This window comes from Botrytis porri (assembly GCF_014898465.1).
Source record: "Botrytis porri strain MUCL 3234 chromosome Unknown BPOR_008, whole genome shotgun sequence".
Classification (NCBI taxonomy): domain Eukaryota; kingdom Fungi; phylum Ascomycota; class Leotiomycetes; order Helotiales; family Sclerotiniaceae; genus Botrytis; species Botrytis porri.
In genome coordinates, this window is record NW_024066082.1 from 1,356,016 (window position 1) to 1,373,468 (window position 17,453).

The following is a 17,453-nucleotide window of genomic DNA, read 5'->3' on the forward strand; positions in this document are numbered from 1 at the left end:
AATAAGATCTTTACTCGAGTAGCTCGACTAGTCGGGTAACTACGAGCTATTACCTACCGAGTTTCAAAACGCGTCACGTCATATCAAAGTATGTAAAATGTAGATCCCCCTACGGATTCTCCCCTGTAAATACGTCCACGACGTACTTGCTCTGACAATGAATATAGAAATCAAATTTACGAATCAATTGTAGGAGTGTTCTACTACCTATGTTTATTTGATAGTAAGCTTTTGAAATTAAGTAAACTTTTTAAATCAAATAATATAGCTGTTAGTTAATATTCTAAAGGGAAAATAAGATTAATTTTTTTAAAAAGAGATCAACTAATCCTATTATAAAGTTACATTATTTGATTAAAAAAGTTTATTTAATATAAAAAGCCTATTATTAAAGTAATATATAGTAATCATATACTTCTACTTGATCGATTTCAAAAACACACAAAAATAAGTCATTTTACTATCATTTGAAAAATAGATTATTATTTTATTAAATAATTTTATCAAATTAAAATTTAATAATCATTGAATTTATATATTATCAATATATAAAATGATTGAAAAGTATAATATAATTCTTTGAAATTACAGAATTAAAAAGTTCTTTAAAATTCGCTTATTTTGATGATAAATTTAAATAATCTAAAATCCTGTAACTTTAAATGAATATTTCATAATAAATAGAATCTCTAAAAATAGATTGAATAGTTTTTATTAAATAAGATATAAAAATAAGTAAATTAATATAAATATCTTTATAATAAGTAGATTGCTTTATTTAAAATTAAGTGTGTTTATATAATGAGTTTTGATGTAAAATGTCAAGTAGAAGTGCCCTAGTACTACAGACAGTAGGACACCCTTACAATCATTAGTCTGTTTTGAGAATAGTTAAATATAACGATTTACATAGAAGTAGATAAATATTAGCGGATTTTCTTCCTCAAGTTCTTTTATTCCTCGTGTTCTATTACATATTTATAGTAGAGAAATAGTAAAGTCCTCGATTTAAGTTCTTATATTTAGCTTCTCAAACCAACCAGATAGGATCCTCTAATCTACTGTATTTCTAAGCGGTATGGTTTCTAGCTTGGTTCTTTAATAGTTTAACAATAGCCACATGATCGGATCCCCTAGCGTATGATAGCGGCGCTATATTGAATATGTCCTTCGATTCAGCGTCAACCTGGCTGGTTGCTAATAGTAGCTTCACAACAGCTTCATAACCATTCTCAGCAGCCCATGATAGCGATGTTCGCTTGACACAATCCTTTGAGTCAGCTTCAACCTGGCCAATTGCTAATAATAGTTTGACAATTATCTCATACCCATTCTTAGCAGCCGGAAATAACAATGTTTGATTGAAGCTAGTCTTCGAATCAATTTCAACCTGGCTAGAAGCGATTAGTAGTTTCACAATAGCTTCATGTCCGTTTCCAACAGCCCAAGATAATGGCGTCCGATGCTGATTATCTTTCGAATCAGCTTCAACTTGATCATTATTAAGTAGTAGCTTTACAACAGCCTCATGCCCACACTTAGCAGTCCATGATAATGGCGTCCAACCCCAAGCATCTTTCAAGTTGACTTCACTCTGGCTAGAAGCGAGTACTAGTTTCACAATAGCTCCATATCCATTTGAAATAACAAGCGATAGCGGGTTTCGACCACCTTGCCCATCCTTTGCATCTAGATGAATTATGTCAAGCAGCAGCGAATGCTAGTACCGTCCGATCGCATTCACTCTCCGACTCATACGATGATGGCATTCTACCAAATTCTGCCAAATAGTACTCATCTTGTACTGCTTCAAGTCTCTTATCTGCTTCTTTGTATTCTTCCAAATCATACAATATCGCTATATTGTTCCACAATCTAGTTGCTTTCTCTAGATATCCTCCAGGCTCTACTCTCGAAAACACTGACGCTTGACTAAATTCCTTTGCCAAGACTTTATATTCTCTTCCATCTTGGATACTTCTATAGGAATTCTCCCAGTCCCATACATAGCCGGATTATTGATGGCTTTGAAGATCCATATAGACGACAGATAATATCATGTTCGTGGATGGGTTTCGCCGAAGCCTGAAGGGTCCATACTGTGTCGTCTAAGCGTTCAGCTTCGAATTAGATGTAATCTTAACGTGCTGTCTATTGTCCCTGATTACCGATGATACCCGGCCAATAATAATGCCCTTGCATTCGATCCTCGCCGTTTGACCCGAAGTCTTCACGGACAGATCTTTACCGAGAACGAACTTGACAAATTGTCTACAAAGATGGGCAGAGTGTTGTGTGGGTCACCCCATACATAGCATAGAGCCTTGTACAAGTTAGTTCGTGGAGTTGATCTTCGTAGAGAATAATCTCGAAGCTCGCAATGCAAAAGTGCAGCCTCATCTTCACTAGGTAATAATCGAAGCAGGCGGATGTCGTCGCCATTTGCTGGAAGCGATGAATATGAATAGGAAGACATAGTAGATGATATCACACATTAGACATTAACTTAAGATGGTTTCATAGACAATCTAAAGGCCAGTAGAGCCTTGTTGAGGTGCATACCTAGAGCTGCTCGTTCGCAAGTGTGGGGTTGTCATCAGCACGTGATTTTTATGTGCAGCTGACGACCTTGCGTAACTATGAGATCGATCTATGCTATCTAGTTTTCACTATGTGAGATTTATTGGATCAAGAAAAACAGAGTATTACTTTGCATTCGCATAGCAGCAGTCATCGACGAACAAAAACAGACAACGGTAAGATCCATTTGTAGTCACAAAACCCCTTGCTGACCTCTGCCGGGAATTCCTAGAGCAATCTATTCGCGAAAGGAGAGCAATTTTCATTGACGTGCTGACTGAACCGGATAATAATATAGATTAGCACGTTTTCTGTGATATCTTCGAAGCCGAAGGGCTTCTCAACATGCTATTCTAGATACTTCCGTCACTCTAGCGACACTACATGAGTAGTTGAAGTGTTAAACCGATCGATTCGTCCACCATCCAACAAACACCCAACCTTTCATCAAACGAAAACACACCTAACCAATCGATGCACCCTTGTCAGATCTTTCTTGACCACCCTCTATACATTCAGCAAGTACATGGTTTTCATGTAATTTCTCCAATGCTTATTCATCCGGTCTTACTACAAACATACTCACTCACCATACCTACCCATTATTTTGACCCCTTTCCCATTCCAACCCTCATTCACCCACTACCTACCTCGACAACACCCACCCACACACCCACCACTTCCCCCCTCTAAAATCCGTGCAAATCTAATACTCAATATACACACAAATATATATACTCACAAATCAAAACTCCAACCCTCAGCCCCCAGCCCTCAACTGTCTACTTCCTCCCCGATTCCTTACAAGAAAAACGACCAAACGAATGGCAAACACCCCTATCCCTATACTCTAGATTTTTAATGAATCAGTCAACTCAACACAATCTAACCCAATCCACTACCAAAAACAAGCACAACAACTCCAATATCAAAGTCAAACTATCCCAGATCCTTAATCAATCTATCTATCAACCAACCACGAATCAATCAATCTTCCAACGATACATATAAAGAACTATGCATAGAAAAACACCAAGCCACCTTATATCACTCGATTTCTTTCTCCGATTCTCTCGAATCATTGTAAGATTATATGGAATCCTTGAACTTGAAAATCTACCTCCCCCCTAACCTCGATTTCCCACTCTCCTTCGCTTAAAGTGTAGGATTCCGTAACAATCGCATACCACATATTACTTCATACACATGCCATCACATGCCATCACATCACATCACACCATACAAAGCCACAACACTCACCCCATAAATCTTCATCAAAACACTTCCGCTCTCTCATCTCTATCTCGCTTCTTAACAATTTAGAATCTTAAAAACTTAGAATATAAAAGAATCTTTAAAACTTCCTATTATCTCCATCACTTTGACTATAAATCATCAAATATCATATTCATCATCGCCTAATATCTAGCTCATTCTCATTCTCATTCTCAACCATTTTGTTCCCCTCCACTCCTCCATCTGCATTCTCATTTCCATCATTTTTTGATTCCATTAAATCCCCTCCACCTATTCCCTCCCCCGTTCCTTCATTCATTCATTCATTCATTCATTCACTCACCACCCTCCCCATCCACCAAAATTCAACCCGAATCCCTTTCAATCCTTATAATGAGTGTCCAATACCAATAACTTACAGAATATCCATTTCCAATATCCATTTCCAATCCTAAAACCAATCTCAAGCCCATACTCAAATCCCAATCCCAATTCTATACCCAATCCAAACTCAAATTTCAATCCCAATTTCTCCCATCCATCCATCCATCCAAGTCAAGCCAAGTCTCAAAATCAAGTCTCAAAATCAAGTCTCAAATCGCAAACCCCAATCCAGCGAAGAAATGAACAAAACGAATCGTCTTAAACAATACATCATTCCATTCTATCCGATACAAAGTGATTTGAATCAAATGTGATGAATTTCATTCCCCTCCTCTCTAGAAAAACATGTATTTTTACAAAACATCAAAACCTCAAAACATAACCAAAAAGATCCCGCTCAAAACACTGAATAAAATATACAATAAATGATCAAAAACTCACTATAAACAAATAAGTAAGTATGTATATATATATAAACACATGCTTATATTTTTCCCAGAACAACAGCAAACAAGATCAGACAGACAGACACTACAAGAGAACACAAAACAACATAATCAAGAACAGCATAATGTAGCATAACATAAAATAACATAAAATTATTTCAACTCGACTCGACTTGACTTGACTTGACTTGACTTGACTCGATATGACTTAGCTCAGCATCCATTCAACATACAATAAAAAAATACATAATACAAGAATCGAACAATGGATGATAACCCATGAATAATAACAACACGGAGGATGAAAGCCCTTCCAAAAAAAAATTCTCCTATCCCCCTTTAAACTCCCGTTCTGTAAGTTTTACATGCATGTCCACCTGCCTGCCTGCCTGCCTGCCTGCCTGCCTACGTAAAGGGGTAAATTCCTGATCGTTCCAAAACCTTTCCAATCCCCAACTCATCAATCGATTCTGTCGCGTTTCACCTAATCCCATCCCATCCCATCCCATCCGCCTAGCAGAAGTAGAAAATAAATTTTCATTTCTCAAAAAATTACAAGATCGGAAGGCGAGAGAGAGAGAGAGAGAGAGAGAGAGAGAGAGAGAGACGGCGAGATAGAGATGGATATGCACATGATGTTAAAGAATTAATTAATTAGATAGCGCCCTAGCGCCCGCTCGCCCGCGTATAAATGTGAGATTTAATTCCTTCTTCGAGAGGGATCCAGATTTTGCAGGAGTCCACCAATATCCACCCGACTACTACGATCACCCTGAGCCCTGACATCCATCGGAGGCGCCTGTCCACGTATGGGCGGGAGTTGCAGATCCGAGGCTCGTTGAGTTTGCGTCTGGGGTTGGGGTTGCGAGGACGCTTGTGCTTGTGCTTGCTGTGGTGGTTGTGCTTGGGGTTGTGCTTGACCTGATAACATTTCACCCATGGACGCTTGCTGGTAGTTGATTTGCGCGCGGGAATATTCCGGCGCTCGTGCTTGGGGTTGTCCGTACGAAGAATTATTATTTGGCATGGGCACAGTTTGCGCTGGAGGTCCTGGATTTCGATATGCTAGCATGTCGCTTCCAAAAGGAGGGTTTGACATGAACGGCGACGTCCCTGGGGTTTGAGAGGCATAGGATAATTGGCTTGGAGTTTGGTATGCATAAGTGGAGTCACGTGACAAAGAGTCTCTCGAATAGGGCGAAGATGCTTGTTGGAATGCTTGCGGCGTGGTTGGGATGTGAACCACCAGAAGCACAAAATAAATCGAATCCTTTTTCGCAAGACCCAATTGCACGTGAAAACCCCTCTGCTGACCGTCTGGTGTCTGGAATGTAAAGACTTCCGGCCGATCGGTTCTCAATTGCTGCATTTCGTTCGGTGCAAAAGTCAAGGACTGAATCACCCTATCTTCTTCCTCTTTCGAAAATATCGGAGGGAGATAACTTGGATCTCGACTTCGTCGCTCATCTTCAAATCCACTCTGTAGCCGGAAAATCTTATCTCGATCGCTAACACTCACAATATCATGTAACTTTCTCCCCACGACCGAGTGTGCACCGACCACTCCCGAAAAAGCCTGCGTTGTTTTGGCAATTTGCATTTCCATGGTCAGGAATGCACAAGCCGGTTCATAAGGTACTATACGCTGATTTGTCGTCATCGCTTCCCCGTAAACATTGGTATTTATTGGTGTGGGAACCATGGAGTGATTCATTGGGTTTCCTCCTTGCGACTTGAGCACTCTGTACCCATTATTCCGCTGGGCGTCAGAATATGGAGTCGAAATTGAGACTTCGCTAGTAGAGAACATGGGCATTGGTCTTCTCATAGTATCTGCCGACGGTGGGTAATTCGATGCTGCTCCTTCGTATCGAGGCTCGCGCTCATCTCTCAGCCTCGGACGCCCTCTTTTTTTATGTTGAACATCCACACAAGTATCCTCCTTCCCATTGCTCAGACATCTCGAACATGGCCGTTGAGCTAAAAGTATAGTAAGATTAGTAATTGAATATTTTGAGTTGAACCTCTACAGGTTGCGCAATAAATTTAGGATCATCTTGTGAAGCTTAGAGAGATTTCCATGCGGATTTTGACCGCTTGGTACGTATCTGAAAGTTTCATATCCATAGGTAATCATTGTCCCAAAGCTTTAGTTGAGTGTTTAGCCAAGCCTAGTACAAGAGCACCTCGTGTTGTACGACACCCTACCTAGTACATGCTGCAAAATACATGGATAGATAGATTAGGATCGGGAACATCTCATGGTAAACATGAGAGATTTCTTAGCACTCTGCACGCCACACACCCAAAAATAATACTCTATACGTGTTTGACGCGAAGGCCGAAAAGATAGTCGTCACTTGATCCAACTTTCGATTCTGTACTTGTTCATTCCCTTAGTGCCAAACGCGGCAATTGGAATTGCCGATCGAGCCGCTGGAGCTGCCACTAATAGCTACTGGAGCATATTACTAAACAAACACATTGTCTTCACGAAGATTTGAGTGCGCTGGGCTCGTATGAAATCATTTGCCTGGCAAATCATGTTTTCATAATCATTGGTATTCTCGCTTGAGAATGTAATGATCATTTTGCTCCCTTGAATCGCATTTTGGACAGCCTTCGACCATTGACTCTTATTAAGAGTGTCTTTGGATAGTGAATAAAGGTAAACGAGTTTTAATGTGTAGGTGAATATTTTGAAGGGGAAATCGACATGCGCTCAAACTAGAAACTTTTAGAAACGTACCGTCACATCTAGAATAAGTTAGCACAAGGCATAAAAACATTTCAAGATCCCTTACCTAAGATGGGCCCTTTTGCACGGTACGCAAGCAGATGCTACATGCCCTTTAGTTTTCCTCTGTGATTTTGGAGAAGTGTAACCGGGGGCTTCCCCGATTGATTGTCGTTCCAATGCCGGATATGGCGCAACCTGTTGAGCGGCATATAGAGCGTGAGGGTGTTGATGGGGCGCCATCTGCGGCCTAGGTTGCTGATATTGATATTGCGCCGACATGTCTTCCATCTGATATTGCGAATATGAGAGCTGAGGTTCCGGCTGGTAATTCCTCAAAGGTACACCACCTCTCATTTGATTGAAATGTTCTTGTTGAGAAACGCGTCCATCTCGGAAGACATTTCCCGTTGACCCACAGCTTCCATGACCGCGATCGCTGGAATCCAGGTTGTGTCTACCGGGAAGTGGAGGAGACCCTGACATGGGCGGAGAGGGGTATGCCCAAGACTGAGCTCCGTCGGGTACCGCTCTGGCCCAACTCAAGTCAAGAGAAAAGCGAGCCAGGTCTGATTTTCCTCGCCGTTCACCGAGCGGGACAATTGAATGATCGACTTGGTTCGTTGGAGATTGCATGGAAATGATCGTGTCCTAGTGAGGTTGCAAAATCCTCAAGAAGGTCAACGCTGTTGTGATGACAGCACAATGCCTTCTTCAAGGTATATATAAGATGCGCCAGGTTATCTCCCAAGCGGGATACCCTTTTCAAAAATGAAGAGGATATACAAGTTCGATGCTCTATTTGTTTGACAATTCTATAGCTTCATTTAGCATAATGCTTCCTGGATACTCAACATTGGCTGGAACTAACCTGCCCGAAAATTATTGCAGAACTTCAAACAAGACCTGATTTCAAGGAGTTTAAATGGGACTCTAGAGCTTCCAGTCCCGAATTATGCACGAAGAGCGTTGTCGGAAGAATAACGAGGGCCGCTGTTCTTGAGAATTGGTAAGAAGTGTTTTTTGCGCTACTTCCGAAGCAGCCTAAGACAAGAAGGACGAGACATATACTGAGGTAATACTGCAGATGCGAAATGTTCGTGACTAACTGACGTGGACGGTGAGCTGCAGCATGCACCGAACAATCTGTGTTGATGTGCAACTTCGGTGGAAAATGGTGAAAAAGCTTGGGGAGGATTCCGAGGGAGGGTACAAAGGTAAAATTCTTGAATCTGGGGATGATATTCGGGAAAAGTATGAACTAGTGATAAATCGTGGTGGGGTGAAATCTTGAGGGCAAAGAACTAGGTTTGTAAAGGCCGTGAAATTGACAACGGAGATATCAATCAAGATGAAGTGTTGGCGTATCTTAGGAATATTAAGTATTTTTCCAGGTAGATCCAAGTTATGGGTTCGGAGGAGTCAGGCAAGGGTCAAGGAAGGGTTCGTTTGGTGTACCTTGAATGATTGTATGAAGTGGATCGGATTTGTTTAATTTGACTTCAGGTAGCTTGAATGCTTGTCAAGAGATATATATATTATTGCGGGTATTGAAGGTGTTGTTTGAATTTTGGATTTTTGGAACAATCGGATGGATGAATTGATGTATGAGGTAGGAGGGGTGGGGAGTGGGTGTAATACTTTGGTAATAGCTTTTTTTTCTTCTTTTTTCTCTCACCCAAATTAAAAAGCTTAAGTTAATAATGATCAGAGGGCAAGGAAGATCAAGAGAATGAAGTCCCAGTGAGATAATTCCAAAGTTCAAGTAAGTGAGTGATATAGATGAGTGAGAATGTTGAAGTAGAAGTAGAGGTAGTTGAATTTACGTAGATAGTCATGTATTAGTCGACGGCCGATTTTGGTGTAGTATATGTAAGTGTATGTGTGGTATGTGTATATAAGAGTGTGTATAGTGTATAATGTGTAGTGTATAGTGTATAGTGTGTAGTGTGTAGTGTATAGTGTAGAATGTGTAGTGTATAATGTGTAGTAGAATGTGTAGTGTAGTAGTGTAGTAGTGTAGTGTAATGTAATGACTGTAGTTGGATGTGAGAGTAGGAGGTAGGACGACTTCGGTTGTATATGTTGATATGTATGAGTGTAGTGTGTGTATGTATGTGTGTACGAAGTATGTACCTCAGTATATCTTGGATGGGATATAGGCATGGATATGTATGGAGATATTCTTTCTAGAGCTTAACTGAAGATTATACCGATTATACTTAGCGCGTCTGTTCCTCTTCACTCTTTCCCTCTGTCTTTTTTTCTTTTTTTTCGTTTTGCTCCGTGGAATGTGTTCGGCTGCGACGCAACGCGAACAGGGAGTATGGACAGGGAGCAAGGATTCAGGAAAGAAAGGGAAGGGAAGGAAAGGGAAAAAGAGACGTGCAGTACAGTAGAGGAGGTATTCGCTTGGGTCGTGTCGGTTTTTAGAATAGACTAGGGGAATAACCTAGGTAGGTTGGCGGAGGTGATCTTATTCCGGTCCTGACTTGAGAGAAATCCTTGTAGGTAGAAAAAAAAAAGAAAGCAAGAAAGAAAAAAAGAAAAAAAGGTTAGCTTGATTCCTTTAATGGTTTAGAGCAATTCATTATAGATAATGTTTGTATAAAAGTAGAAATTAAGAATCTCCGGAACTTTCTCTCTCAGTATGGTTCCCTAGCACTGGTAGCAGTGACGCTTTCTACCGAAGAGCAATTAGTGAAGTGACTGAGCGAATGGTAATGGTCATGGTAACGGTGGCAATGGGCAGGATATCAATTAGCAATTGACAATGAACAATGGACAATGGACAATGAATAGTTGTGGAATTTGAGTAGTCCCCGTTAGCATTACCGTGGACTGGCTCGACTGGTTGACTAGAATTTGGGGGAAGCGGCACATCCGCATGTCGGTCGTAGATACCAGGTAGACAGCTGTTGACCCTTTGCCCACCACAACATTTTTTCAAGGTTCATTTGATTGTTATAACATACCGGAAAATTTGTATCTGGTGCCGAGGAATGTCTGATGCCATGTGGCGATGTAGGAAAATAAATGAACCAGGTGAAGACTGGGGTGACAAAGGAGGATGAAGTATGTTGAAAAGTAGACAGATATCCATACGGTTTGGGATTTGGGTGGTGGGAAGAAAGTTAAGGAAATGATGGTGGGGCGGAAGTAAGTGACAGGAAGGAAAACCGGTAGAAAATAGATGAATTGCTGATGGTTTTGGGATTCGAAAAATGGATACGAATCATCGAATACGCCCGTAGTGGTTTTTGCTCACGTTGATTGTTATTGTCACCGAGGGATTGACGATTGACGATTGAACATTGGATATTGGATATTGGATATTGGATATTGGATATTGGATATTGGATATTGGATATTGGATATTGGATATTGGATATTGAACATTGCATATTGATTATTGAAGGGATGGGATAGGATAGGATAGGATAGGATAGGATAGGATAGGATAGGATAGGATAGGATAGGATAGGATAGGATAGGATAGGATAGGATAGGATAGGATAGGATAGGATAGGATAGGATGAGATAAAGGGATGGATTATAGAGGAGGGGAGTGGAGGGGAGTGGAAGGGAAGGGCGCGAGGAAAAGAATGTGAGATGGTACGAGTATCAATGCGCAAATACGCAGATACGCAGATACGCAAATATGTCGTTCCAAACACTTTGATACGGGTACGGAGCAGGACTCCAAGCGTAGATAATCAATTAAAACCCCGTCCCTAAGCAATTCTCGAATCCATGCGGATTAGAATCTCCTGTTGAAGGTCTCGATCTTGGTCTTTGGATCGGATTGGTCGTATCCTCGGCCACGGCAAGGGAAGAGAACTTAGAGAAGGGACGGGGTAGCATTGAAGTCTGAACTTCTCATGCGTATTTTGATGAGTAAGAACAAGGAGGAGGATATGAGAAAATAAGCCGATGCTGATGGGATGGGATGGCTGATGGGATGGCTGATGGGAAAGGGTAGAACTCGAGATGATTCAATCGTCGTTCGTTCATGAATCGGGTTCTAATGGGATCCAGGAGCAAGAAGAAGAGTATGGCATTTTATTGGAGATGACCTCGGGATGTCGAGGTTTTTCGCCCGGCTCACCGTCATCGTTCATTCTTCAGTTGTTACTCGTAGTTCTACAGACTACATCATCATCATCATCATCATCATCATCATCTCGTCCCGTTCCTCATACTATCTCGCCCAAGTATAGCTTGAGATGTTTTGACTACCTACCGTCTTACCATGTTGATCCGCCTGATCCTAATCTTTATTCATGACTGCTTGCGCTTCAAAATCCTTGTTCATATTCAAAGATTTACCCATCCGTGAACATGGATGCTTTATCATGGTGGCATCGTGCAACATGCTTAACTTATTAGGCACGATATGCCGAGGGAGAACTGACATTTCCGAGATGTAGATGGGTCGACCGTGGAGTGAAGAAAAGCAGGAAGAGAGGTCACCGAGAGTTGGGGTATGGGCATTGACGCCAGTGAGTGTTATTGAGATATTATTGTCTTTGGTTTTTGGTTCATCAATGCCGTGTTAACCTTTCCAACCAACACATCAAAGTATATCTATCAAACACGGTCCGTTCGAATTGCTGCACGTTGTTATAACTTTCTTTCATTTGCTTTTTTTTTTTTACCATCACATGTCGTAAATCTTATCGGGCATTTTTTTCCTCCGAGCGGAACACTCATTCATCATCCACCATCCACCATCCACCACCCAACCGTCCATCCTCTGTTCTTGCCCGGTCGAGCCAGTAAGCCAATCCCCTGCTGCGAGGGTAGAAAACGAAGCTACGGAGATACACATGATTAGTGTATCGATGTGGATGGCAGACCATTCGGAAAGAAAATTCAATAATCATCTAATAATTTCCTGTTTTCCCTATTTTCCCTATTTTCCTCGGATCTTACCGTGATAGCCAAGAGTGACTTTGAGAATCGATGGTTCTGAGATTTGATTGATCATTGATGAATTTGGTGATTTGTAAGTATCTAATTTATCATTTATTCATTCCCTCATTCATTCCCTTATTCACTCCCTAGCTAGCCATCTTTGTTGGTCTACTGTATATCTATTCGTCGTTTCTTTTAGTAATAGACACGAGTACCCTCAACCTCAACATCTCACGTCTGCTGCTGTCACCAATCCCATCCACATCGTCCATGCCATCAATACATCGGAGCATCTTCAAAATCCTGCACCTTGAATCCCCTCCATTCTACCATGCATCTACCGACCTAATACTCCGTAGTAAGCTCAAAACAACGCTTAGACGCCTCATAACCTTAACTTAGCACTAGCCCCAAGAACCATGTCTATCTGCCACTGCCAACATGTTCAAAGATTTTCAGATGAACATTATGCGTTAAATGGTTGATGAAGAGCGACGAACATGCATTCCCCAGTTAAGATAATTGATTTCTTGTTTGTCCCGTATTGATTTGATCTCCCTATTGATCTCCTCTCTCGATGATTCGATACACCGCAAGTAGGTATATCTTCATGTCACATATATTCGAAACCTTTCACCTCCTTCCATCGTCATTCCCGACATACGTAAATCCTTTTGGGGGCGACGATCCTCATCTGCCCTACGGCGGCTGCTTGCAGGAGAGATGCATGGTTCTGTGAACTCCTATCCTCCAAACAAACCAAGCTATCTTGTCATTCCACAGAATTCCGCCAATGACGATTGCTGTATATAATTTGAAATCATCCTCCAGTGATACAGAAATATTGGAAGATATGGGGATACCTACGGAGGTACTTGTTCTCGTTACATTTTTCGCTCGCTCTCATGAGAGGTAGCATAGATCTCGTGGATTTACGAGATTAGATGTTCTTTTGGAGGTAGACTACCAACCAGTCTACCAGTTCACCAGTCTACCAATCTGCCACTTCCTACCTTAAATGGCACACGCCAAGCTTTTTTCTTTCTTTTTAACAATCTGACCTCGGTGGTTGGACATGCCGCATGCGTTCTTCTAGTGAACTTCTAGTTAATCCCCATCATTCGGTAGCTACGGCTCCTCGGCGTCACCATGATTGGTTCACTATGCATTAAAAGCTTGTTGATTCTTCTAACAATTTATTACAATCGTTCCCATCATTTTTAGTCTGTCATTTGGTGTATCTTCATTGTCACATCAAATTTACGGTACGTACCATCCCAGTGATCCCTCCCACCGCCTCGACTACCTTCGCCTAATTCTAACTGTTGTGTCTTTCATTCACTGTTTTTCTTCTTCTTCTGCTTCTTCTTCTTCTTCCTCTTCTTCTTTGCTTCACGTCACAATCTACGCATGGCATGGCGTCTCCTATTTATTCAAGAAAACTTCCACTGATGGCTTGTGACTAGGTACTCGTAAATGAATCGTGACTCTGATGATTAACTAGCTTAGCTTGCCTTACCTACCTGGATAGTAGCTATAGTCCAACAATGGACTGACCTAGTTATTATTGAGGTTGATTGCCGGTAGTTCTAGCTGGCGCGTTCATGAGCCAGTGACGACTACCTACAGTCCATACTGGCATGATTCGTCTGATATGTAAACTCTATCCACCTCGCTACCACTCATTCTCCGTATTGTGAATCATCAAAAAGATCCGTTCTTTTTTTTCTTTGCGTTTTTTCCCTTCCCTATGAAATGATTGGAAAAGGGCAAATAAACCGTTGACTATGATGTGCGTATCCATGATTGAGATCGATTATCAGTGGAGAATTAACTTTTACGCGATAGGAGCAACTACTAGGTATGCTCTCTGTATTGTCCGAAATCAGCTCCGAATGTACGAGCCTACCACCTACCTACCTGGCTAGTACGAATCTCCATACAGACTGATACAGTACATTGATTGAACATTCCCAGGGTTTTCTTATTCGAAAATCTCAATCAGGACACAAGCACACGAGTACACAAGTACCTACTTACTCGCTACTAGTTAGCCACCAAAACACAGCGTGAGGTTTATTTGGGGTTCACGCCGATGGCTGCAGTTTGACAGGGCCCCATGTCGTAAATTGGATGTCCCTAAATCTTACGTGACAGGGCAACAGACTAGCACGACCTTCGTGGTTTAGTAATTAGCTCTTTAGCACGGTCAACTGGAGATTTTGAGAATGCTGATTTAATTAAGAATTAATTAATTTCATCTGTATTTCTCCCAAAATAATACCATGATAGTGACCTTCATCCGCACCCAGTCGACGCCAGTGAGCCCAGGTGTTGATGGAGGGCCAGCTCAATCTCCCAGTGTCCCAATATCCCATTCTCCCAGCAACGAATATATTAAAAGTATAAAAGGACCTGCTTCCATAGGATCTAGGTCCAAGTAACCTACGAGCCTACCGAGCAAATCACGCCTCCAAGTCTGGTACGGACGGCGGCAACTAAAAAAAGACATACTACTACCAAACAAACATGGCTGCTCTGATTAATTTAATCAATTCTCGGTTGCGAAAAGTCTCGTGAACATTACCTAGTCCGGTGTGAATATTTCAAATCGTGTACTAAACGACAAGAGAACACACAACTCAGAATAATCATTTGACAAATGTGGTTATGGTTATGATCAGATGACAAAAAGGGTACAAATGTTATTTTGCCCCACTCATTCTTTCCTTCAAATCTCTTCCACCTTGCTACCTTGCTTGCTTGCCGCTCGCCACAACTTTTATTAGTACAATACACAACCATCGCTTCTGCTTCGGCCCATGCCTCTGGGTCACATCTACGGATTGATTGCCAGCCGATGACAGATATTCATCTATTCTTCTGATTCCCGTTTGGGAGAGTGGACGCTCGAATGGGATAATGTCACTTGATAACGATAGTGTGTTGGAATGCTGGATTCTAATGTGGATTCAATGTAAAGTGTTTCGAGTTTCATTGTTCATCAATTTGGAAAGTCGTTCATCTATAATACTTATGGAAAATTGTGACAGCTCTGGGGCGGGCAGGGAGCATGATCGTCTCTCGAAAATCGAAAAGAAGCACAAAAAAAACAGCTCGATGCAGTAGCCCTGTCAATAGTCCAGTTCCTCTTTACAGGTATGATCAGTCAACACTTAGTCATGGGCATCATAATGTATTTTTTTCAGTGTTAAGAAAGCGAAAAGATGGTCACTCGACTTCCACAAAAAATGCAAGCTGGATTGGTGAGTTCATGATACTTGATGTCACTTGTTCTGATAATAATCGCTGAACAAGGGGGGATAGATTCGGGGAAGCGCTAAGCCTCAAGAGTACCCAGGACACCACGTTGTTTCAAGCATTGTTCACTTGTTTATTACTGTAATATCAGCCAGGTACGAGCCACTTTGGCATCATCATGCATGCAATCATTCCCCTTCCTTGTAGACCACAACGAACGGGCGTGTTCCGGGGACAGGGGAATTTTGATGAAGCTTGGACAATGTCAGTTATTTTTTCCCTCCCATCTGGGGCTCCAAAAAATGTCACTCCAGGGAGTTAGGAAAAGTGTAAATTATGGCCAACATGCCGAAGGAGCTGTCCGCGTATCTACCATTTTACAATTAGATTGGATATCACGAAAGGACTTTTGATGTTTGATTGGAAAAAGGGTTCATTATTGATCTTTCATTCAATCTGGAGGAGCTACAGACAATTCCTTACCCTAGTACAGGCAGCATAACAAGTCCCACAATCCAGATGGAAGTATTGGCAGTCACTTCGGGTGACCACAATCCCAAGGCAAAATTCGATTTCTTACCGACTACCTTCATACAAACTCTTATACACAGATGAATGGAAGCACAGAGATTACGAGATACGATTGCGATGAACGAGAATCAGAAGCCATTCTTCAAACTCGAACCAGGGAAGGCGGCCACCAACCCACAGACTAATTTTCCGCACAAGCGAAATTTAACCAACAAAATCAGCACTGTCGCTACAAGTCCTTTATCACCAACCTCCAAACCAATAGCCAATACCTATGTAGCTACCGTACAGTAACCAACTAGGTTTCGGCAAAGCCCAGAATGTCGTATATTCAACGTTCAAGGCTGGCTAGACATAGCTTGAGCACGTTCCTAATAATCTCCCGACCTGGCAATTAATATATTCTTCCCATGAACGTTGACTGCTTTAGATGAAGGTTACCTGCAAGGTGGAGTACACATCTCTAAAAGGCTAATAATGGGTGCAGACAAATTACATATCCTAGACACCTTGATAATTTGTCATTGATACTGATCATTGATCAATAGCGAAAGTTAATCCGTCTACTCCCAAAAACTTTGTAGTAAGCAACTTATCAGTTATGTCATCGTTCTTGATGCTATATCGATGCTTTGACTACCGGTATGACTATAATACGAATGGTATTAAGATGCTAAGCAGAATGTTCGATGACTTTTGGGAATTCCTCGCATGGCACTAACCTGATCAGCCCCTAGGCCTGCCTATATGAGCATCGTAATATAACTCTTGCCCCTCTTATCTCAACCCTTCCGAACCTTGCAATGGGAGGGATTACTGGATCAGATCGACCGCACCGCGAGTTTACTAGTGAACTGTGATGGTATTATTACAGCTTTCCATTTTCCAGGCTTTCATAAGATACCTGTGGTGATGAGGTGGTTTGTATGTACTGGTGTTGTACCGGCAAGATCGCATCTAATCTAGTCGCGTTCCGAATTCGAAGAAAAGTCTGGGTTACTTTATCCCCTTCCCCTCTTTCCCTCACACCATCCCATCAACAGCTCCGTTATCTTCATTCCATATAGTGATATTGGTTCGAGACTCAGGGCTACTACATAAGAGTACAGCAAAGTACAGGTCTGATATGTACTTGTACTACATCCGTCTGATAGGCGCAACACAGACATGGAGATGGGAATTCCTTCTTACTGTTTTCTTCTTCGATCTCAAACCCTTCCAATGTTGGTATTGCTATCGAACGTCCTGCAGTAGCGTCTCCGCTTGGCCCTTTCGGTCAATGATGGCTTCGGAGTTTTAGCTAGATCTTAGCAGCGTTGCATTGATTCCGGATTAAGCTTACTGGTGTGATGGTTGATTAC

General features: G+C 41.6%; 2 protein-coding genes across 2 annotated transcripts; both read right to left on the minus strand.

Annotated features, from left to right (window-relative positions):
• Window positions 1-1,069: 1,069 nt before the first annotated feature.
• Window positions 1,070-2,476, minus strand: EAF01_006528 (uncharacterized protein; the record flags this gene model as incomplete). The annotated part of the gene is made up of 3 exons (XM_038914782.1): window positions 1,070-1,689; window positions 1,745-1,980; window positions 2,331-2,476. 3 exons carry the CDS (start codon window positions 2,474-2,476, stop codon window positions 1,070-1,072), a joined length of 1,002 nt encoding a protein of 333 aa, XP_038769737.1.
• A 2,870-nt stretch (window positions 2,477-5,346) lies between these two features.
• Window positions 5,347-8,019, minus strand: EAF01_006529 (uncharacterized protein; the record flags this gene model as incomplete). Its single annotated transcript, XM_038914783.1, has 3 exons — window positions 5,347-6,626; window positions 7,396-7,403; window positions 7,451-8,019. 3 exons carry the CDS (start codon window positions 8,017-8,019, stop codon window positions 5,347-5,349), a joined length of 1,857 nt encoding a protein of 618 aa, XP_038769738.1.
• Window positions 8,020-17,453: the final 9,434 nt, after the last annotated feature.